Raw genomic sequence first — 24083 nt, 5'->3', positions numbered from 1 at the left:
TGGACAGTTACAGGAATCCACGTCATTCGTTTATCGTTGCTTCAATCCTAGCCTACCCAGTTATCTCCAGAGTTTGTAAGTTTGTCAGTCAGTTTCAGCCTCTCCTCTACACACCCGTTGGAATTTATTAAGTTTTGTTACATTTTGTTACACTTTAGAAGAGAAGACAAAGGGGGCCTCTGCATGGATGTCATTGTAGAGCAGTGCGATGTGCTCAATTAGGCTAGCTCCAGAGTAGGCTATGACTGACGCCGCAAATACGGACACGGCCGTTTAATATTATTGATTATCATTATTATTATTAGGAGGCCCCATTGGTCGAGGCCCCTGGGCTGAAGCCCAGGTAAGCCACTGCATTAAGGCGCCAGTGAGCCTAGCCATAACCTATTTTTAAGTGGCTTAATAACGACAATCTGAACGATTATCTTGCTGTAACTGTCATACTGTTGTTGTACAGTAACTGGATTATCGTTAGCTGGTGAAGATGGCTGACTTTGCAGCTGGAGCTCCTTCTGTTGCAGATCTGTTTAGCCTGCCGTTCACGTCTGCTTAACACAGTTTAATTTGAAATGTGACGCGATATGCTAGCAATTGAAGTGTCAGGTCCTCTGTAGCTAATACCCACAGAGTAACATGAGTAACGGCAGCAATAAGCTAGATCTACCGCATAGCAGTACAAAATATGACCGCCTCTCAGTCCTGCATATTCTCTTCGCAAAAATAAATCACGCTTGTCAATTTGTCTCCATCTCCTACTCCTGCAACTCATGTGCATGTAAATGAGTGTGAGCATATGAGAGTTTGCTTTTGTTTATAAGAGTGTGTGTGTGTGTGCGTGTGTGTGTTTGCATGCGCACATGCGTATGCGTGCCTGTGTGTGTGTGTTTATGTGTCTGCATTCATGTGGGTGGGTGTTTGTGTGTTTTTGCCTGTCTGTATGTGTGTGTGTCCTTGCCTGTCTATGTGTGCGACTGCGTGTGTGTGTGTGTGCATGTGCGTGTGTGCACGTGCGCGTGCATGTACTTTATGTGTGCAAATCACAAATGAGTGGGTATGGGATAGGTTGATGCGGGCTCTTGAGACTAACATACCATACATATTTTGTCATCTTGAGTGCAACGGTTCAGGGCCCACTTCCCCGATAACGACGGAGACACGCTCTTAAGAGGGTTTTCTACAATTCATCTTACGATCGTTCATTTGGTTTTTCCGACTGTTTCCCGAACATGCTCGTATCGTGAACGCGCATGCACTGCTCTTAAGATGCTCTTAAGGGGAGCTGTCCACGTTAATAGTTCTGAAATATCCTCTGATTTGACGGTGATGTCAGGTGACTGCACGTCACAGCTATAGGCCTACCATTTAAACTTCGGATCTACACATTAATTCACATCAATACGAAAATAGAAACACTTTGACATCTGCATGTAAGCATCCCAAGTAGGTTATATACCACACAGAGACATAAATAATTGTAATTATTTTAAGATTAGATTGTTGCACCATGCAATAATTTTTCGCGGTGCCACTTAAGAACACGTTTGACGATAAGAAAGAAGTCGAGTAAGAAAGAGAGGAAATGTGTAGGCTTAGATTTTGATGCAGTAGGCTACAGACTAAACCACATGTTGCTTTCTCTGCTTTTTACCTCATAGGCCTAATAAAATATTCACGTAGCAAAGATAATGTCAAACTATTCTGGCAACGTCTCGTTTCATAACTTGATTGCATTTTTGTCCGCTTTTCATCACATTATTATGCCCATTAAATGTAGGCTATTTTGCACGCTAAAATCTGATTCATCACAGGTAAACACAATAAAGAATGGGAACGTAAAATGGATTATGTATTCTAAGTTGTAATTCCTCTGTATGTCCTGTTGGTGACCTCAGTGAGAAGTACTGTTAAGACGCTCTTAGCCGGTAACGAGTACTCTGGAGCACTCGTAGATCTACGAGTGTTTTCACGACGCTCTTAAGATACGATGGTTTCGGGAAACAGTCGGCAAATCTTAAGACGTTCGTAAGAGGGACTTTACGACGCTCTTAGGCTTAAGATGCTTTCGGGGAAGTGGGCCCAGGTAGGGCTAGTTATTTAGGGGAGTGGCCACCAAGTTTCATGTTCCCTGGTGTTTCAGTAACCCGGGAATCACTGACCAAAATTGATGACGGTAAAAGAAAAAAAAAAAAAATACATTTATTTTTTATATTTTAAATTACTTGTTGTCCTGATTTTTCCTGTGGATCTTAGTGGGCACTGAGTAAGTAATTTCATCGCTAGTTTTTCATGATTACTATTTCAATTGTTTCATATCAAAATTCACTACTTAATTATGTGTTTTATGTAGTTTGTCGAGGACTGGTTCAGACACGTCACATCCATAACGTGAAACCGTCACATCCATAACGCCAGTTTTTCCTACATAATGCATTATGAAAATGACGCATAGTTTCAAAAACACACTTTTTGTGTTCATTCAAGTCTCCTTCATGCTACATATATCATAGTTTCGGCAGTTTCCTTCAATAAAGAGTTTGTAGAAAACCTGTAATCCCTCACAAAAGTGTGTCCATTTCATGTCACATCCATAACACTGATAAACTTGCAGTGGTCCACTTGCTGTTTGCTGCACTGACATTTATTGTAATATATTGTATTTTTAACATGTTGCAACCATCCCCAAACAATGTTGCAATTGTCCCCGGGCCCAGGGTCAGTTGCAACATCTGACTCCTTACATTCAAATGCAAATTGTGAAAAATGTAGATTCTGTAATTATCTTTAAATGGTTTAGACTATTAACAGACAGATGTAAGTGTATTGTATAAAAAATGGTTTGTCTAATCCAAACCATCTCTGAGTAACAGAGCCAAATGCAAAAAGTGTTGCAACTGTCCCCTGTCTCCCCTACATAGTGCGGTTATAGCCAATAGAGGGCCACGTAGCGAATGCAGAAGTGCCGTTCACCTGTTACGAGTTGATGAACCACGGAAACAATTTTGGAAACATTATTTTAAGGTACAAAAAACTCTTTGGTGTCGCTTTAAGAACGTTATCACAGTGTGTCTTCATGGCTCAAAGCAGCGTGGGCGGAAGACAGCGACAATTGGCAGGGGGAGGGTCATGTCTTTTTCAACAATTCTGTCGGAGGGTCATTGAAAGTTTTCTAACAGGCAAGGGAGGGTCATGCAACTTTTGACTGAAGCACTGAAATCAATCTCTCCCGGGAGCTTGCATGCTACCAGTCCTTCCTTTTCAAATGTGTTGCACCTGCTTGCACAATTTCACAAATAATCATATGTGATTAATAATGTGACAAATAATCCCTGTGCACAGGGGCCGAAACATGCATGCCAACTTTTTCCGTGTTTATCACATAGTTTAACTTTCCCCCGCTGTCTTGCCGTTTTAATATTTTCCTGTAGAATATCCCATATTGTAATACTCTCATAACATTAGCCCTGCCATCGGGCCTGTCTCTGTGTTGCCCTGTTGCTACCCCCTTTCATTTCCAACGAAACAGATGTCTTAAAATCATCGTTTTCCTTGCTTGAAGGCGAACTTAGAGTGATGTTAACCTATTTAAGTTTAACGGCGTGATTGTCGTGAGAGCACTATTCATTTGGCGCTTGCATAGTGTTCGGCCCCTCCCCCTTGACGACCGTCCGTCCCCACCCCCTCGGTAAATATCATAAAGTCCCTTAGCGCAAAGTCTGGGCTCATTACGATGCTAGAGTTGTAAGTGTTTCTCAATCATGAGAGACTCACAAAATGAAACAAAGTACTGGTATTACCAAGCTAGGTGTTTCCACCGTTCACAAATCTCTTCACAAATGAATGTTACACTATCATTTAAAACTCACCAAACAGCTCTTGGCATTGTTCCACAGTGTTGTTTTAATGCTTAGACCACTGGAAATGACAGAAAAGTCTGCAGAACTGAGGGCTTGGAAGTAGGACTTGCAGTTGGCCTTGTCTACCTGGTCATAACTAAAACACAAGCAACATTGCAGAAATAAGAAAAAGATACAAATAAATGGACAAAGACACATTATTCCACAATGATATCAGGCGTCTTCTACATTATGTCTACTTTCTTATTTTCTTCTTCTTGTTTTCATCTAAAACATTTTCCTTGAGCAAGGACTTATATTCAATTTTGTTAATACCTGTTAATGGCCTTTTGGTCAGTCTACTTACTTGAAGTACAGCAGCATATCTGTGGGGTATTCTGTGAAGTTCTGTGAGGCTTCACTTTTCTCATAGTTGTACATGCAAGTCAGCTGTAAAGTATAACATGTGAGACATTTTTACAAATCTTTTTCTTTATTTTTCATTTTCTTCTCTCAAAACACAGCCTCTGTTATTATATCTAACAATACAGTCTATCCAGAGAAACATCTGCACAGAAAAAGAAAGAAGTACAGACTAAGAGGCACAGGCCAAGTTTGCCCCTTTGAATTAAACCCAGGGTTAGTTCTGGTTGTCCAGCTCACCTGAGACTCTCCCAGTACCACCTTACGGCGACCAAGACGTGGCCTACAGGCCCGGATGAGGCGTTGCACTTTCACCTTCGATATTGTCTGCACTGAGCTACAGGAAAACCCTTGTAACACAGATTGGGACAGCCTGCACAGAACAATACAGAATAGTTTGAGCTGTCATGGAGGACAACAACAAAATTGAGTTATGTGGAACAATAGAGAACACGGTTTGAGGCATGTGGAATAATTGGCAAGCGTGAGAGTGGCGCTGGTAAAAGACATCACCACAGCTTTGCATTTAAGAAGAATTTTCTGTACACAGTGTAAGGTTTCTAGTGATGACATTAATGAGACAAATTGCTTTATAGCGGAGCACAAACGTAATTCAGTGTATTGTCATCTCCGTGTCATCTCATTGTCACATTCACACTACAGTGTATGTTTAACTTACTCTTCTGTGTCATCTATAGCAGATGCGACCGTGTCAAAGAACATCACAGCCTGCACAAGAGAAAGACCATTGAATTAGTCTTTTGAATTGAATTAATTTTTTAGACTTTCAATTAGATTTAAATATTTGCACACCTATGAAATTGTTCCAACTTTTTATCATACTTTCAATTGACCATGTCTATAAGAATCTCACAAATGCATGGAACAATAGTCTGTGGGGTTTTTGTGTCTGGCCAGAGCCTACTATAATTTTACAAAGGTTGCCTCAAATCTCAGTCTGCTAGCTGCTAGCTCGCAATGACGCATACGGAACTAACATCCTAGCTTTTGACCGGCAGGAATGCATTGAAAATAATCATTCAGGTTAATCATTAGTTCAGCATTGATTTAGAATCGTTATTGTGCTTTTGCCAAAAGAAAAGAAGCAGTTGTGTAAATAGGGATGAAACATGTGTGACAGTCATGGATAATAGTAGAATAGAAAACAATGCACTTGTAATAAAAGCATTACCACCTCACCATGCATTATTTTCTGCTACCCGAATGCTGTAACATCCATTATCCCTTACTTGAACATACAGTACATATGTAAATGTATAGGTCACATACTGATACTTATTCTATTTACTGTATACTGTATGCATTATACAGCTAGACTGAGCAATTGATCTCTTTCCTAAATCCAAATCATGAACAAAATGCAACATTACCACACAAAGCAATTGAGGTTACCTGTTGTGGCTTCCATGTCTTCTGGTTGAGCTGTGATGCGATGGCCGAGTTGGAAGAGGTCAGCAGAACTCGGGGAATGAAGCCAGCCAGTGCATTAGGCACATTTACCATCAGCTGCGTTATGCTCTGATCTATGGTGATTATCTGGTGAAAGAATGGAAACCACACACACACACACACACACACACAGACAGAGAGAGGAGGGGGGGGAACAAGAAACACAGAGAAAGAGAGAGGAGAACAGAAAGATCGGAGATTAGTTACAATATTGATCTCATAGACTAAAAACATGCTTCTTAAAGACAGAATAACATTCAGTCAGTAACTGCAAATGTAAATTCATTGGCAACCTTCTTGATGTAGGTCTGCTGCACAATGGTGGGTGCGGTTAGCATGTTGTTGATGAACACAGTGTTAGAGATTGTGGTCAGAAGCTGCGTAGAGGTGATGCTGGATATCATCGCTGTGGGAACACCCTGGATAAGGGTTCCCAGAGAGACTAAGGTGGCTGCCGTGGTAATCTAGGAATCAAAGAAATGGCCGAAAACATGAATTACCTTCAAGACACTGCATAGCACCAGTATCATGGATGAGAATGGATGAATAATTAGCATGGATGGATTATTTGTCATTTTTGAAGTCACTAAGGTCATTTGAAAGGACAACATGAAAGCTTTATTGCCTAATTGCCATCGCTTAGCACCTCATTGATCAACTACCTGCATGGTTTGTGTGATGGACTGGATGATGGCGTTGACCTGTCCCTGGTTCCAACCACTGACCACACTGAGCGTGCTCAGTGAGGAAACAAGCACACTAGATGAGGTCTGGCTGATCTGGCCCACTGTCAAGCTGGTGCTCTCATTGCCTAGAGACTGGATGGTATTGGCAGAGATCTGGGGCAGATTGGCCACCAAGGCGGCAGAAATCTGAACATGACAAATGAGTAATGAGAGATGGGAATGAAAGGGACAAGGGTGTCATTTCAGAAATGCATGATTCCCATTAACCGGCTATACTCAAAATGATAGAATGCTACCTCAGGTTTAGTCCCATTGCAGATCAGCTTCAGGCGGTACAGCATGGTGATGCTGTCAATCTTGCCCAAGTCCTCGTAGGCAGACACGGGTGCAAGACACAGCAAGTTACCTGGGAGACTAAAGAATAGAAAAGAATGAAATGGAAGTGGGAAGAGAATACCACAGTTGCTCTGCCATATCAGATTTGCAAAGTTTTCAGAAAAGGCTGTCTGATAACTATCTTGAAGCAGCCTAATATTTCCTTTCTCCAAATTGAATATTGTACCACAGAAAAGTAGCCAGTGGCCAAAACTGGTACTGCAATCACTTTCAAAATACTGAAGAGCGGTGTATCCCCTCCCCCTCCCCCCTGACTCGAGGTTGCCAACCCTGATGGCGAAACACTACTGACTTCGTGATTAGTAGATAGGTGGAGGGTGGCGCATCAGGCCAAAACATGACATGACAAAACACAACATCAACATCAGTTGAGGGCTGCAACTTCACTTTTTAAATGACAATATCCTGGTCGGACTACTGTTGTCAGTGTTATAAGTATTTGAAATGAACATGATTTCTTAATGTCTAGTGACATATCAGGGCCATTTTATGATTAATTGAAATATTTTTCTTACATACGGTTCCTTTAAAGATCAAAAAGCTCTTTGAGAATCAAACTTTTTCTATGGACTGACACTCAAGGCATCAAGCGTGAAACTAACATACTATTTTGTTTGTCATGTCATTCACAGTAAACACTAGAATTTAAATAATAATAAAAACAAGATTGGCCAATTTTGGGAGTGCATTAGGTTACATTTAGCCTGTGGTAGAAAGGGGGAACACCCAGAAGCAAACACAGACAGGCACTCACCTGACTGGGCTGAAAGTGGGATTGAGGGTGTAGAGTTGTGTTATGAAGTAGGAAGTGACAGTGGAGGAGACGGCAGAGTTGCCAAAGAGCTGAATGTTTGCAGGATTCTCCAGGAAGATACCCAGCTAGAGAGAGAGAGAGAGAGAGAGAGAGGGCAGTTTAAATGATGCATTATTATGTGCAATGACAGTAAAGCACTTGAATTTGAATGACTGGTTTAGATATATCACCTGGCTGGAAGAGCAGAAGGACTGAAGGTCACTGACTGAGGCGTAACTGATGAATGGGCCGATGTAGTCCACAAACCAGGCTGTGGAGTTCAGCTCTGAGACGGTGGCATTGTAGCAGCGAGGTGTGCCATCTTTTAAGATACATCACAAGATCAACCAGCAGCCATCAAAGAAAAATCCTGTATTCTTTTCATATGCTCAATAATAGATAATTAAATCAAGGTTTTCAGGATGAAAATATATGAGTGCACTGATTTTTAACACATTGACAGTTTATAATGATAAAAACAAAGTGAGATACTATGTATAATAATAACTACCGGTACATAATTTGTAGTTATTACATAATAAAGTTAGTGTAAACAGGCCGACAAGATAAAAAGCCACTGTAAATCTGTTAATTAATTTACTATCAGAAGATGCTATTTCATTTACTGTGTGTCTCTCATAGTCATTAGTACACAATATGTATCCAGTAGGAATCCACTCAAAGATTGTTGCACAAAACATACCCTGGGTAAGGTAGGCCTTGATGGAGGCGTAAACATCAGACTGTGTGAAATTAGCGGTGCTGTAGTTGAAGCTGCTGCCCATGATGGAGACTCTGAACAAATATGAAAAAATTACAAAGAAGCAAAACAGTAAGGCTCTTATGAACATATGAATATGAACAAGAAGGGAAGACAAATAAAGCTGAAATTGATCATGATGACCGTGATGATTACAACTAGATGTACCGCAGAGCGGTACAAAATATGACCGCCGCCCAGTCCAGTACATTTTTTCCACAAAAAGAAATCACGCTGAAAGGCCTATATGATTCTAACTGTCTCACTAAATTGCATTATCCACACTCAATTCTCACTGGTATCTGCTAGACAACAAGTACCAAAACATGATTAGTTCATAGATTTCACATGTAAAATTCATTTTATACAACCCCACCTCCATCTTGCCTGTTCATAATTCTGAGAAATTCTTGATTGTTTGTGTTATGTTTATGTTATGTGTGTGTGTGTGTGTGTGTGTGTGTGTGTGTGTGTGTGCGTGCTTGTGTGTGTGCCTGCGTATGTGCCTGTGCGTGCAAGCGTACATATGTCTACTGTGTGAGTATGTGTCATACGTATGATTACTGTGAATGTATGTGTGTGTGTGTGTGTGTATCTGTTTGTGCACATGTGTGCACATGAAATGGGTTAACATGACCCCTGGAGGCAAACATACGGAAAAAAATGGTTATCCTAGGCCCTACAGTTCTCAAGATATTCACAGAGAACTGTGTCTGCCCTACCCTCCTTTCGGGGGGTCCAGTCCAGCCGGGGGGCTACAGATCAAAACGAAAAATGACGGTTCCATGCTATCCATGTGGGGGTACATGCCCACCAAGTTTTGTGTACCCCGGTCTTTCAGTGTCCCGGGAATCCTTGTTGGTGTACGTCACTAAATGTACACATAAATTATTTTATTGTAAGGCCCCCCATGAACAAAAGTACACAAAACTTGGCATGCATTCGGAGGGTGTCATAATGATCTTACACTTTTAATTTCGTGCAGTTTTGACCTTGTCAGCCAGAGATATTGTGATGAAAACACCTAATTTTTTGCTTTTTAATTTTTAACTAGATGGCGCTATACATGAAATAAGTGGTAATGGGATGGGTTGACAAGCCCCCTTAAGACCAACATACATAAAAAGGTGGACCTCCTAGGCCCTACGGTTCTCGAGATATTCACAGAAAACTGTGTCCGGCCACCTACAGGCCAGTTGGTGTATAGTAACATAAATTAATTTATTGTGTGGCCCCCCATGAACGGAATTCCACAAACCTTGGCATGCATACAGAGGGTGTCATAATGATCCTACACTTCCAATTTCGTGCAGTTTTGACTATGTTAGGTCACAGATACCTTCAATTACAACACCTCATTTTTACTTTTTTGTGTTTAACTAGGTGGCGCTATAAATGAAATGAGTGGTTATGGAATGGGTTGACATGGCCCCTTGAGATCAACATACAAAAAAAAAATGGTCCTCTTAAACCCTACGGTTTTCGAGATATTCACAGAAAACTGTGTCTGCCCTACCCTCCTTTCGAGGGATCCAGTCCAGCGGGGGGGGCTACAGATCAAAACGAAAAACGATGGTTCCATGCTATCCATGTGGGGTTACATGCCCACCAAGTTTTGTGTACCCCGGTCTTTCAGTGTCCCGGGAATCATTGACGGAAATTTGGGCATGCGAAAAAGAAAAAAAAAATAATCTGACTAAACCTACTGTATATGACAGCCGCTTCGCTGCGCAGCGGTCATAATAAGTAGGAGAAACATAATGAGATAGCAAAATAAACCCCAGAAGAGAGGAGAAGAAAATGACACCACTGCCATCACCAGTCACAACAAACAGCTTACAGTTTTCTGTAGGACAGGCAGGAGGCCTTTTGGATAAAAGACACACTGATGAGGTCCTTGGTGAGGAACTTCAGATAGTTCTTCAGGGCAACATCAAACCAACGCTTGGCCTTATCAGGTGTTGTGGCACTCAACGCCAGAGACCACACACAGGGAAGGATCTGCTGCTGCAACTGAGGATCCGTTACCTGCACAGAGTGCCCGGGAACATTAAAGAACATCAGCAGCAGAGGTGATGACGTAAGAACAGAAAACCATGGAGGAGAACATCTGAGAACATTGGGGAAGTAACTATCAGTGAAAGTTGAGAACATTCTAAATAGAGCTCCAAATATTTGCCAGCTGCTCACCAGTTCCAGGTAATCAAGGGTTTTATTGTAGTTGCTAAGGACGATGCAGAGGTCTGAAGAGTTGGTGATGACGGATGGCTCACTGAGGTAAGCATTCAGTTCAGATGGCTTGATGGAGTTCAGTATCTGGAGAGCCCACACAATTATGAGTTACCACTTATCATGCTGACCAATTTTCCATTCAATTCAATGTTAATTTGTTTGTTGGTGTGTATGAAGAATAATTTTGACCCGAGCACCATAGGTGCGAAGCCCTATTGTTTCTGTAGCCATTATTAGGCCTTATTATACGGCTCTTCACAATGCAAGTAGAATGCTCCATTGACTTGAATGGGATTTCCGAAAGTTCTAGCGGTCATTATTTCTCGGGAAAGGACCTCTGAAAACAAGAATGACCGCTGTCAATGGCAACGGAGTTTGTGCTTGGAACTTCATTCAAAAGTGAAAGCAGACGGTTGATCAGCTGTGTTCTAAAGAATGTTTGATTCAAGTTCAGCGTGTGTTGCGAACTATTTGTTTCTCAGCAAAAGCCACGACGAAACGGTAACAAACTAGATGTACCACAGAGCGGTACAAAATATGACCGCCGCCCAGTCCAGCACATTTTTTCCACAAAAAGAAATCACGCTGAAAGGCTTATATGATTCTAACTGTCTCACTAAATTGCATTATCCACACTCAATTCTCACTGGTATCTGCTAGACAACAAGTACCAAAACATGATTAGTTCATAGATTTCACATGTAAAATTAATTTTATACAACCCCACCTCCATCTTGCCTGTTCATAATTCTGAGAAATTCTTGATTGTTTTTGTTATGTTTATGTTATGTGTGTGTGTGTGTGTGTGTGTGTGTGTGTGTGTGTGTGTGTGTGTGTGTGTGCGTGCTTGTGTGTGTGCCTGCGTATGTGCCTGTGCATGCAAGCGTACATATGTCTACTGTGTGAGTATGTGTCATACGTATGATTACTGTGAATGTATGTGTGTGTGTGTGTGTGTGTGTATCTGTTTGTGCACATGTGTGCACATGAAATGGGTTAACATGACCCCATACGGAAAAAAATGGTCATCCTAGGCCCTACAGTTCTCAAGATATTCACAGAGAACTGTGTCTGCCCTACCCTCCTTTCGGGGAGTCCAGTCCAGCTACAGATCAAAACGAAAAATGACGTTCCATGCTATCCATGTGGGGGTACATGCCCACCAAGTTTTGTGTACCCCGGTCTTTCAGTGTCCCGGGAATCCTTGTTGGTGTACGTCACTAAATGTACACATAAATTATTTTATTGTAAGGCCCCCCATGAACGAAAACACACAAAACTTGGCATGCATTCGGAGGGTGCCATAATGATCCTACACTTTTAATTTCGTGCAGGTTTGACCTTGTCAGCCAGAGATATTGTGATTAAAACACCTAATTTTTTGCTTTTTAATTTTTAACTAGGTGGCGCTATACATGAAATAAGTGGTAATGGGATGGGTTGACATGCCCCCTTAAGACCAACATACATAAAAAAGGTGGACCTCCTAGGCCCTACGGTTCTCGAGATATTCACAGAAAACTGTCTCCGGCCACCTACAGGCCAGTTTTTGTATAGTAACATAAATTAATTTATTGTGTGGCCCCCCATGAACGGAATTCCACAAAACTTGGCGTGCATACAGAGGGTGTCATAATGATTCTACACTTCCAATATCGTGCAGTTTTGACTATGTTAGGTCACAGATACCTTCAATTACAACACCTCATTTTTACTTTTTTGTGTTTAACTAGGTACATGAAATGAGTGGTTATGGAATGGGTTGACATGGCCCCTTGAGATCAACATACAAAAAAAATGGTCCTCCTAAACCCTATGGTTTTCGAGATATTCACAGAAAACTGTCGGGACTTATTTTCCGCATAATGACCGGCGTTCTATACATTATCCCTTACTCAAGCACTGGAGAATTCTGGGCCTGTACTTGAGTGGAGTGCGCTGGGCCAGTTTTTGCCTCTTGGGGCTTTTTTATCCATGATTTTACTTTAAGCAGAAATAGGTCTGGGTTCTTATGGGATTTGTCATAGGTTGTCATAGATTTGTAGGATTATTAGCTGACAGTAAGAATATATTTCAGAGCAATACTAGAGTAGCAATACAAGTAAAATAAGTACTTATTTCTACAATAGTAAAGTAGAGAGCATAATAATCTTAAATATGACTTTGGCAAAATGCCCACCTACCCTCAATAGGCATAACACAACTGTATATATGTGTTTGTGATATGTGTGCTGATTTTCACCTCAGGTTGGCGGTCGTAGGGTATCAGAGAGAGGAAGTTTGACAAATCAGGGAATCCGAAGTTAAGGAAGGTACTTTTCAGGAAGATGTAGAAGCTTCCACCACTATAGCAGCGGACCGGGGTTGGCCCTGTAGAATTCCAACATATTTTTTTTAATGATGATAATGAATAAGTATCACATTTGTAAGATCAGTAATTTGAGAGTGAAAAAGTGTTTTTTCAGTGTCACAGTACATTTTTTGTATTTTGTAATGACCTATGGTGTTTTTGCACTTTTTCAGATGTCAAGGTAAAGCTAAATGTACTCAACCTAATAATAATTATCGAACATAACACTATATTATGGTTACTTGATTGTGAAACTACCACTTAGCCTTGGTTATAAAACTGCCCTAACACATTTATTTGCCATATGAGAAGAATCATGCCTTTCAATAGTAGCTGGATGTTGTGTTCGATCTCCTTCTGAATCTCACTTGTCAGCGAAGAATGACTGGAATCTAGTGCGTTAATACTACCAGGGAACAAAGAGAAAGAACAACATGTCCTAAGATGAGATATTGGGTGGGTTAGTACAATTATTTACACAGTAAATACAACAAAATGAAAGTGATCATTTGGGCACTGATCTGAGAAGAATGAGAAGATCTCATCTTTGACCTTAAACATTTAACAGGAACCATGATTGAGCCTTGCAATGTGTTCTTGCTGTGTTCATCTGATCAAAGTGGAGGTAAACAGTACAATAGATAGATAGATAGATAGATAGATAGATACTTTATTGATCCCCAGGGGAAATTCAAGAATAATCAGTCTAGAGCTGAATCTCACCCCTCTTGAATGATGTTGCAGGATCGGTCTTTGATGATACTGAAGTATGGAGCAACTTGGGCTATGGACAAACTGTTTAGGAGGGGACGTAGGAGAACATTCACCCAGATTACAATCTCTAAGTCTGGGACCGTTGGCGATGAAAGGTTTCCTCGGTCAAAGATTGCCTGAAGAAACACAGCTTTCACCTCCACAGTGTAGTTGTCCTGAAGTTTCTGAGATGGAATAGTTAAGCAAATGTGATGGAGACATTACATAATGTCATTACTTGACAAGGCCCAGGGCATGGAAAATTAATGTCAACAAAGCTTGACATTTAGGTGTACATAGAGAGCATGAACAAATAGAAAAATAAAAATACAAAATGACAAAAGGAATGAATGAGAAAATGAATGAATAAGTGGACACCTGCATATGAAAACAACATTTCCTTTGCTTTAAAGTCAGACTCATATGCTGTGTAATACCTCAATGGCAGGAGATACAACTTTGAAGAATGCTGCAAAGTTGGTTGGTGTGATTTCTGCCATGACCTTTTGCACATCTTCCGGGCTCTTCAGCTGGCCTGGGATGGAAGCCAGCTCAGACAGCTGGGTCTCTGTGAGGACCTCCCTAGCCTCCACCTGTGAGTTAAAAGCACCAGTAAAATGTTTTGATCTTCCTGTGAAATGTTTTTTGGCATGTTTGAAGGATTTCTAAGGCCACGTCCACACGAAACCAGCGGCTATATTTTTTCACACCTTTAATGACACAGGTAAAAAAAAAGAGACACAGACTGAAAGCGCTGTAATGCATTTGCCAGGCTAGTCGATGACGCTGTTACGGTGAGGCTTCACATTATAGCACAAATAAAAGACGATAACTATCCAAAACAACTTGCGTGAAATAAGCAGACTACAGAAAATTCCGTTTTTCAATTAAACTGTTAAACTAATAAAGTTCATTTTCAAGGTATGTAACTGCTATATATGTGGAAATGCTTTTACAATTTGCATTAGGTCTGGTATAGAGCAAGTTTTACTGGAGAAATTACCATGCGTTAGTCATAGGTTGTAGTAAGCTAATGTTTAACTAAGTTAAGCTAACGGTGTGCTTCTAACTTAGCCACAAAAGGCTGATATTGTGTGCACAGAAATCATGACGGGGAAAAGAAAAACATTTGAATTATAACAAACAAATGATTTGGTTTGGTTTGTTTTTATAAGTAGAGTGTCAGGTCGAGTGCGGTGGCTGAGTTGAGGTGTGGGGCTATGTCGTCATCGTTTTGTTGTCCACATGGCAAAAGTTAACCGGCGGATTAAAAATCTTCTCTGGAACCCGATATAAAAAAAGATCGGTTACGGCCTCCTAAAATGCCGGGGTCGTGTGGATGCAAGGTCTAACCGATAAAAAATGGTTTAAAAAAAAAAAAAAAAACGCGTTGTGTGGATGGGGCCTTTAAATATCTTTTCAAATTTAAGTTTCAAACTTAAACATGCTGTAGCTGAAATACTTCAGGTATATTTAGTGTTACAAATAATTATTCATTTACCCCATTAAAATCGCTCTTCAGCAACAATAAGTCTGTATATGGGGCAAAAATACTGAACTGCCCAAAGTTTTTAAGGATCCAATCCTTGTCACTGCCAACAGACTGGACACAGGACAGACCTGTGCACACATTAAAAGAGAATTACATATATGGACAGGCTTGTTTTATTCATACCATAACACACTCACACACACACACACACACACACACACACACACACACAATATGACAGCAGTCACCTGTTGATTGGCCCATCATGTATTGTTTGTTGAAGCTGAAGATGTTTTCTGACTGTACAACTGACAGCTGAGCAAAAACACTGTTAAATCCTTCCACTCTGCAAAGCAATCAAAAGATGTGTGAGCTTACAACACAGCTCCAGCCCTCTCATTCAGTATACATTGTATTTATACTTACCACACACATATATGCACATACATCCTATATGTTAAACTTGGAGAGGAAACAATTAAACTCAAAAGACATCCTTTCCACTTATGCTATTCCTTAAAGGGAAACTTGGCAAGATTTCCCCCTCTGCTGGAGAAATTGTGCATTATGCTATTTCAAACTGTGGAAAGGGTAACGATAAAGCACATGGATTTGTTTACAAGCTAGCAAAACGGTCTCTTTCCGGGACGGTAGTCTCAATGTTGCAAGGTTGGTTTTCCGCCTGGGGACGCTACGGGCAGTTGGAAAAGTCACCATTTTCACCGGAACAGGTCATTTAACCATCCAAATGATTTTTAAACGGGTTTATTACGTTGAAAAAGTTGCCAAGTTCCCCTTTCCTTAAAGCAACGCTATGCAGCAATTACACTTTGCAACCACTTTTTGCGGTCATGCAACACGTTTTGATATCATCTTCAAATTCATTTTGTTATATGGTCACGAGAAAGACATGCCTTTCCCACCAGCCATCCTGGACATTCAAAATATATTTCACAGAAGAACACTGATGACTATATTGCCAAAAGACACGCGTTAGTATGTTAGAACGTTTCTAGCAGTGGCAACAAATCTGGTTGTGTTTGCAAGATTTTTCAAAAGATTGTACAACACTTTGTAGTGTTGCTTTAATATCTATGCTAATTGTGATGGATGTTTCAGTTGGGGTTTAAAGATTTACATTATACAGAACATTCATTGTAATGTCCATCACAGAGTAAATATTACAGTAATAGAGAGGCAGGCTCACATTTCACGGTAGGAGTCACAGCTGATGTTTGTTGGAATTACGGCAAGGCCCGTAGGATCGATGCTGGGTAGGAAAAGAACAAGATAGTTCTGGAACCACAGAGCGAAATTCTCTGGACTGAAGTAGTGGAACTTGGGAGCAAGTCCAGTCAGGGTCAGGTTCAAAACAATGTCCCGCACACCTGTAGGGATGGTTGTCAAGTTTTTCTGAAAACACAAAATTAGGAATGAGGGGTTAATAGATACAGGTTTGAGTAAAATATTTTTCACCAAATAATGTTGATGTAGAAAATGGACAAATTAGAAAAAAGCAATGTACTGTATACGGTAGAATATAGGATGCCTTTTGGTAGAATGTGTAAAGCACAAACAAAGCCACATGAATGCTTCCACCAGGGCTCACCTCAACTGCAATGTTATTGACTGAAGTGAAAAAACCTGTGAGTTGACTCTCATCATTAGACTCTAGCAGGCTAGTAACAATATTCCCAACGAGAGATTCATCCTGGGTTGCACCATTGCTGGAGTCCAGTATGAACTCTGCTTTCTGCCCTGCGGTGAAAGATGAGATCACTGATGCCTGAAGAAAAAAAAGAAAAAAAGATTGCACCACAAAAAAGATTGCACCACAATTTCTCATCTGACTGTTAAAAAACTGAGACTCACACATACCTAAAACTTGTGAGAAGAAAGGAGGATGAGAATTTGAAAGTACAAATAAGGTGTTTCTTACTCCTGTAATGTTCAGCTCCTTCAAAGCAGAGTAGTCAACTTCTTTGGCGAAAGGACCCAGGTTGACCTCTAGCCATTGGGCATCACTCTGGATGTCAAGTCTGCAGGCTACAAAATAAACCAAACCTTGGTCAAAGCCTGAGGTAAGTGCTACCATTTCTGGAATTTTGAGCAACACTAAGAAAATGGCAAGCTCTAACAAGGCTCTGGAAACCTTTCGTCAAAACCCAGGTTAAGTACGATAGTGTGGTCAAATACCTATCTCGCTGAACGTGGCGGAAAATTGCTTGAGATGTTGGACGAGGACGTTGGCGATTCCTTTTCTTCTGGTCAGCGGCATCTTTTCGAAGACGATGCCCATTCCTCTCACACTACGAGAGAAGAATTGTTCACATATCAAAAGTTAGGAAGCTTGCTAGCCCACATCAGGCATTTCTACTGCCGTGGCAACTGGCATCATTCAGGTCTGGTGATCATCAGAGAGAATGCATCGTGCTTACATGACTTGGTAGTTGGTGCAGTTTGCCTGTGCAGTTGTTTGAGTGAGCATCACTGTAGTGAAACTGGGGAGGATAGGAATGAGTTTCACTTGGAACCAGGAGATCCAGGCTGATACATCAAAGTGCAAGAAATTGACACTGATGACTTGGAAGGTGCTGTTCATGACAAAGTCTCTCACGGGAGGGGCAATATCTGGAATCTGTGGAAACAGGACATACAGTACATCAGCGCTCATATCCCTTATGAAGCGCACCAGTGTGGTGTGCTGGAAATCTTTGTCGTCTTAACTTGATGGTGTGAATTACCTCAGGAGCCGCGCTCAGCGTCGTCAGAAACGCGTCAACATTTTCGAGAGCATCTCCCACCAACAGGACTTGAAAGATGGCCGTGATTTTGGTGGTGTCATTCAGTGCTCCGGACGTCAGAGTCAGCTGCGCTGCCTGGGATGGTGTCAGCAGTTCCAGAGACTCAAACTGCAATGGGCAACGCAAAAGCGGTTAGAGGCCTGCTGGGCCGGGAAGCTAACAGGATATTTTGTGTGCACAATCAGGAAAAAGTACAAGCCACTTACGCTGGAGAAGTTGACATTGAGTTTTTGTAGATCTTCCAGAGGCGCATAAACCGAAAATTGGCCAAAGTTAGTCTGAAGCCAGTCTTTGCTGCCCATGGTGCCAGTAATGCAGCCAGGATCTGAAACAAATGCAGCAAAGAAAGACTATAGCCACGCAGGTTCTCTGACTGTTGAGAGACATTACCATGTCAAGTATGAACCTTTTGTCAAAGCCTAGAAGTCTTTTCCCAAGCACAAACCTGATGAGTCTCCTCTTGATAGGAACGGATACAGGAAGCTAGTGAAGATGGCTTTCTTTTGCTCCTCATTCATGGCTGTTGACCGGTTGCTGAGAGCTGCCACCCTGAATGGAGAAAGACAGAAGAATGCATAAGATCACCTTGCTCGTGAGGAACATTGAAGCGGCGTTAAGTATTGAGTGTCTGTAGAGTGTCTGTACGTACACAGCCTGGAAGGTCTCACAACTGAAACTCTGGTTGGTTAGGCATGTCAGGAACATTGGGGTCACAGAGGGTAAAAATGGCCCCAGTCTGATGTTAAACCACTGGCTGATGAATGCTTTGTCTTTCAACTGCGCTTCAGTTAAGTCGTTGAGTTTGACTTCTCGTATCACTTCGAGGACCGTGGGCACGGACAGAGTGAGGTTTTGGACCTGTAAAGAGGGGGCGGGGGGGGACATTGTTCATGTCCACGTCCGCTTATGATGCTGAAGAGTTGGGTAAGACTGGAGAACCACACCTACCTTGCCAGAATATTGGACAAGGGCTTCATCAAGGATGCCGGCCACTTTGACAAAGAAGGCCTTCCAGGTTTCTTTGGGATAACTGTTGCTGTTGGGAAGCTTGCACTCCAGCAGTGTGGCCAAGCCGTCCGCAGATAGAGATTCCAGCTTAAGAAAGACAAGAAAAGTGTGATTAATGACAACGGGCCCAAGCCTAACTTTAGCTGTTGGATGCCAAAACACCAAATGATGCCTGCAAGCACTTCCGAAAGCATTTGCCGGCAAGGTCCGTGTACGCCTACCGAGGAGCATGCGAGGTCTCCCATGCTGAAATTGCAAAGCGTCCCAGTGGAGTACACAGAGGCCAGGAGATCTTGCTCTGAGATCCTGTGTGTCACAATGGAAAACACGTTACTGACATGTCTGACACAGACTACTTCAAAACTTGACTATGCCTCTAATGGTTCACTCACCTGCTGGCGTTAGCACAAAGACTCTCCTCTGTAGAAGACAAGATTCACATGAAGAAAGATTTTAGGGACCAAACCAATTTTAAGACAAATACATGTTTCTTTGAAAAGACAAATACTAGGCACCCTGGAGAGGGACTTACCATCCACCACGGTCTCTGCGCACTGGAGGAGAGAAAAACATAACTCAGCTGAATCATTGAAATAACAAGGTACTTGGAAATACATTAAGTCAATGTGAGGGCATGTTTTGCAGTGTGATTTTGCTTTAGAGGCTACTTACCACGCCCACTGGAGGTGGTGGTGGTGTACAGCCTGTATGAGGAGACAAAAAGGGCAAAGCTTAGAGGAGAGCAGGCCACAGTCATACCAAGAAGGAATCACATACTCTACACATAAGCATCACATCACCAGTTGTGCATCTCGTACCTGGAGGCAACCTCTGTTCCAGGTAGTCTCTGCTTGACTGGAGGTCTGCTGAGACACCCGGTGGGAGCGTTTTCAAAGATTTGTCAAAAGCCCCGATTCTAAGTCAAAGGAAATTTCATATGCATCAGCTCGAGATTGCAAATTTTGTCATTTGCCTAATTTAAACTTTACCCTGGTGTTAGGACCTCTGCTGAAATTGAAAAAAAAAGAGGTATGAGTGTCTCACATGGCTTTGAGAGAGTCGCAGCTGATGTTCATGGGGATGACGTTCAGACTCGCAGGACGGATGCTGACCAGCAGAACAGCCAGATTGACTTGGAACCACAAGGTGAAGTCGCTGGGTTGGAAGGTGGGGAATCTGGGAGCCAGGGCTGTCAGTGTCAGGTTGAGCATGGTGTCTCTCACAGCAGTGTTTGTAATGTAGGTGATGTTTTGCTAAAAGGCAAAAAGACAAATGAGTTAGGCATGAGGCCAGACACAGACCTATATTGGTTGCCACTGTCGATCCAGGTGCGTTTTGGGCAGTGGTCAAGTTTGACCTTTATTGCTACACCCTCACCTGTATTGTGAAAATGACAAAAGTCTGGAAGAAGTCGTCGAGTTGCTCAACTTCTGGAGATGCTGTTACGCTGACAAAGACTTCCTTCAAGACAGTCACATTCTCCAGAGCACCGGTGCTGGGATCCAGAACCAGCTCAGCTTTCTGCTCTGGTGAAAGCAAATCCAAAGTTGCCAGCTGTGGAAGCAAAATAATTATTGGTGAAAAAAAGTTCATGCAAGTGCCCGCAGCTAAATCTTGAAATGGCAAAAAGCACTTTCTTTAATGGTGCGGCGTGCGCTGTGGACAGGAAAGTTGGAGAGTACAAATAAGGTGTTTCTTACTCCTGTAATGTTCAGCTCCTTCAAAGCAGAGTAGTCAACTTCTTTGGCGAAAGGACCCAGGTTGACCTCTAGCCATTGGGCATCACTCTGGATGTCAAGTCTGCAGGCTACAAAATAAACCAAACCTTGGTCAAAGCCTGAGGTAAGTGCTACCATTTCTGGAATTTTGAGCAACACTAAGAAAATGGCAAGCTCTAACAAGGCTCTGGAAACCTTTCGTCAAAACCCAGGTTAAGTACGATAGTGTGGTCAAATACCTATCTCGCTGAACGTGGCGGAAAATTGCTTGAGATGTTGGACGAGGACGTTGGCGATTCCTTTTCTTCTGGTCAGCGGCATCTTTTCGAAGACGATGCCCATTCCTCTCACACTACGAGAGAAGAATTGTTCACATATCAAAAGTTAGGAAGCTTGCTAGCCCACATCAGGCATTTCTACTGCCGTGGCAACTGGCATCATTCAGGTCTGGTGATCATCAGAGAGAATGCATCGTGCTTACATGACTTGGTAGTTGGTGCAGTTTGCCTGTGCAGTTGTTTGAGTGAGCATCACTGTAGTGAAACTGGGGAGGATAGGAATGAGTTTCACTTGGAACCAGGAGATCCAGGCTGATACATCAAAGTGCAAGAAATTGACACTGATGACTTGGAAGGTGCTGTTCATGACAAAGTCTCTCACGGGAGGGGCAATATCTGGAATCTGTGGAAACAGGACATACAGTACATCAGCGCTCATATCCCTTATGAAGCGCACCAGTGTGGTGTGCTGGAAATCTTTGTCGTCTTAACTTGATGGTGTGAATTACCTCAGGAGCCGCGCTCAGCGTCGTCAGAAACGCGTCAACATTTTCGAGAGCATCTCCCACCAACAGGACTTGAAAGATGGCCGTGATTTTGGTGGTGTCATTCAGTGCTCCGGACGTCAGAGTCAGCTGCGCTGCCTGGGATGGTGTCAGCAGTTCCAGAGACTCAAACTGCAATGGGCAACGCAAAAGCGGTTAGAGGCCTGCTGGGCCGGGAAGCTAACAGGATATTTTGTGTGCACAATCAGGAAAAAGTACAAGCCACTTACGCTGGAGAAGTTGACATTGAGTTTTTGTAGATCTTCCAGAGGCGCATAAACCGAAAATTGGCCAAAGTTAGTCTGAAGCCAGTCTTTGCTGCCCATGGTGCCAGTAATGCAGCCAGGATCTGAAACAAATGCAGCAAAGAAAGACTATAGCCACGCAGGTTCTCTGACTGTTGAGAGACATTACCATGTCAAGTATGAACCTTTTGTCAAAGCCTAGAAGTCTTTTCCCAAGCACAAACCTGATGAGTCTCCTCTTGATAGGAACGGATACAGGAAGCTAGTGAAGATGGCTTTCTTTTGCTCCTCATTCATGGCTGTTGACCGGTTGCTGAGAGCTGCCACCCTGAATGGAGAAAGACAGAAGAATGCATAAGATCACCTTGCTCGTGAGGAACATTGAAGCGGCGTTAAGTATTGAGTGTCTGTAGAGTGTCTGTACGTACACAGCCTGGAAGGTCTCACAACTGAAACTCTGGTTGGTTAGGCATGTCAGGAACATTGGGGTCACAGAGGGTAAAAATGGCCCCAGTCTGATGTTAAACCACTGGCTGATGAATGCTTTGTCTTTCAACTGCGCTTCAGTTAAGTCGTTGAGTTTGACTTCTCGTATCACTTCGAGGACCGTGGGCACGGACAGAGTGAGGTTTTGGACCTGTAAAGAGGGGGCGGGGGGGGACATTGTTCATGTCCACGTCCGCTTATGATGCTGAAGAGTTGGGTAAGACTGGAGAACCACACCTACCTTGCCAGAATATTGGACAAGGGCTTCATCAAGGATGCCGGCCACTTTGACAAAGAAGGCCTTCCAGGTTTCTTTGGGATAACTGTTGCTGTTGGGAAGCTTGCACTCCAGCAGTGTGGCCAAGCCGTCCGCAGATAGAGATTCCAGCTTAAGAAAGACAAGAAAAGTGTGATTAATGACAACGGGCCCAAGCCTAACTTTAGCTGTTGGATGCCAAAACACCAAATGATGCCTGCAAGCACTTCCGAAAGCATTTGCCGGCAAGGTCCGTGTACGCCTACCGAGGAGCATGCGAGGTCTCCCATGCTGAAATTGCAAAGCGTCCCAGTGGAGTACACAGAGGCCAGGAGATCTTGCTCTGAGATCCTGTGTGTCACAATGGAAAACACGTTACTGACATGTCTGACACAGACTACTTCAAAACTTGACTATGCCTCTAATGGTTCACTCACCTGCTGGCGTTAGCACAAAGACTCTCCTCTGTAGAAGACAAGATTCACATGAAGAAAGATTTTAGGGACCAAACCAATTTTAAGACAAATACATGTTTCTTTGAAAAGACAAATACTAGGCACCCTGGAGAGGGACTTACCATCCACCACGGTCTCTGCGCACTGGAGGAGAGAAAAACATAACTCAGCTGAATCATTGAAATAACAAGGTACTTGGAAATACATTAAGTCAATGTGAGGGCATGTTTTGCAGTGTGATTTTGCTTTAGAGGCTACTTACCACGCCCACTGGAGGTGGTGGTGGTGTACAGCCTGTATGAGGAGACAAAAAGGGCAAAGCTTAGAGGAGAGCAGGCCACAGTCATACCAAGAAGGAATCACATACTCTACACATAAGCATCACATCACCAGTTGTGCATCTCGTACCTGGAGGCAACCTCTGTTCCAGGTAGTCTCTGCTTGACTGGAGGTCTGCTGAGACACCCGGTGGGAGCGTTTTCAAAGATTTGTCAAAAGCCCCGATTCTAAGTCAAAGGAAATTTCATATGCATCAGCTCGAGATTGCAAATTTTGTCATTTGCCTAATTTAAACTTTACCCTGGTGTTAGGACCTCTGCTGAAATTGAAAAAAAAAGAGGTATGAGTGTCTCACATGGCTTTGAGAGAGTCGCAGCTGATGTTCATGGGGATGACGTTCAGACTCGCAGGACGGATGCTGACCAGCAGAACAGCCAGATTGACTTGGAACCACAAGGTGAAGTCGCTGGGTTGGAAGGTGGGGAATCTGGGAGCCAGGGCTGTCAGTGTCAGGTTGAGCATGGTGTCTCTCACAGCAGTGTTTGTAATGTAGGTGATGTTTTGCTAAAAGGCAAAAAGACAAATGAGTTAGGCATGAGGCCAGACACAGACCTATATTGGTTGCCACTGTCGATCCAGGTGCGTTTTGGGCAGTGGTCAAGTTTGACCTTTATTGCTACACCCTCACCTGTATTGTGAAAATGACAAAAGTCTGGAAGAAGTCGTCGAGTTGCTCAACTTCTGGAGATGCTGTTACGCTGACAAAGACTTCCTTCAAGACAGTCACATTCTCCAGAGCACCGGTGCTGGGATCCAGAACC

The 24083-nt window shown here is 42.6% G+C and overlaps 1 protein-coding gene across 1 annotated transcript in view; it reads right to left on the bottom strand.

Annotated features, from left to right (window-relative positions):
* LOC121685082 overlaps nucleotides 1-24083 on the bottom strand; it is a 47258-nt gene that overhangs the window by 10064 nt on the left and 13111 nt on the right. The window contains exons 55-75 of the mRNA XM_042065356.1: nucleotides 16798-16974; nucleotides 16396-16601; nucleotides 15437-15534; nucleotides 15198-15316; nucleotides 14134-14289; nucleotides 13667-13881; nucleotides 13264-13349; nucleotides 12836-12963; nucleotides 10552-10677; nucleotides 10202-10389; nucleotides 8305-8396; nucleotides 7793-7923; nucleotides 7563-7687; nucleotides 6709-6826; nucleotides 6389-6598; nucleotides 6020-6190; nucleotides 5670-5813; nucleotides 4936-4985; nucleotides 4497-4629; nucleotides 4201-4283; nucleotides 3864-3990 (exon numbers count right to left, since the gene is read on the bottom strand). Of these exons, the coding sequence (XP_041921290.1) occupies nucleotides 3864-3990; nucleotides 4201-4283; nucleotides 4497-4629; nucleotides 4936-4985; nucleotides 5670-5813; nucleotides 6020-6190; nucleotides 6389-6598; nucleotides 6709-6826; nucleotides 7563-7687; nucleotides 7793-7923; nucleotides 8305-8396; nucleotides 10202-10389; nucleotides 10552-10677; nucleotides 12836-12963; nucleotides 13264-13349; nucleotides 13667-13881; nucleotides 14134-14289; nucleotides 15198-15316; nucleotides 15437-15534; nucleotides 16396-16601; nucleotides 16798-16974 (2883 nt within the window). The remainder of the gene's footprint in view (nucleotides 1-3863; nucleotides 3991-4200; nucleotides 4284-4496; nucleotides 4630-4935; nucleotides 4986-5669; nucleotides 5814-6019; nucleotides 6191-6388; nucleotides 6599-6708; nucleotides 6827-7562; nucleotides 7688-7792; nucleotides 7924-8304; nucleotides 8397-10201; nucleotides 10390-10551; nucleotides 10678-12835; nucleotides 12964-13263; nucleotides 13350-13666; nucleotides 13882-14133; nucleotides 14290-15197; nucleotides 15317-15436; nucleotides 15535-16395; nucleotides 16602-16797; nucleotides 16975-24083) is intronic.

The sequence above is a fragment of the Alosa sapidissima genome, chromosome 16, assembly GCF_018492685.1.
Source record: "Alosa sapidissima isolate fAloSap1 chromosome 16, fAloSap1.pri, whole genome shotgun sequence".
Taxonomy (NCBI): Eukaryota; Metazoa; Chordata; class Actinopteri; order Clupeiformes; family Clupeidae; genus Alosa; species Alosa sapidissima.
Note: the sequence above shows the minus strand (reverse complement) of the source record. Positions and strands in the feature narration are given on the sequence as shown.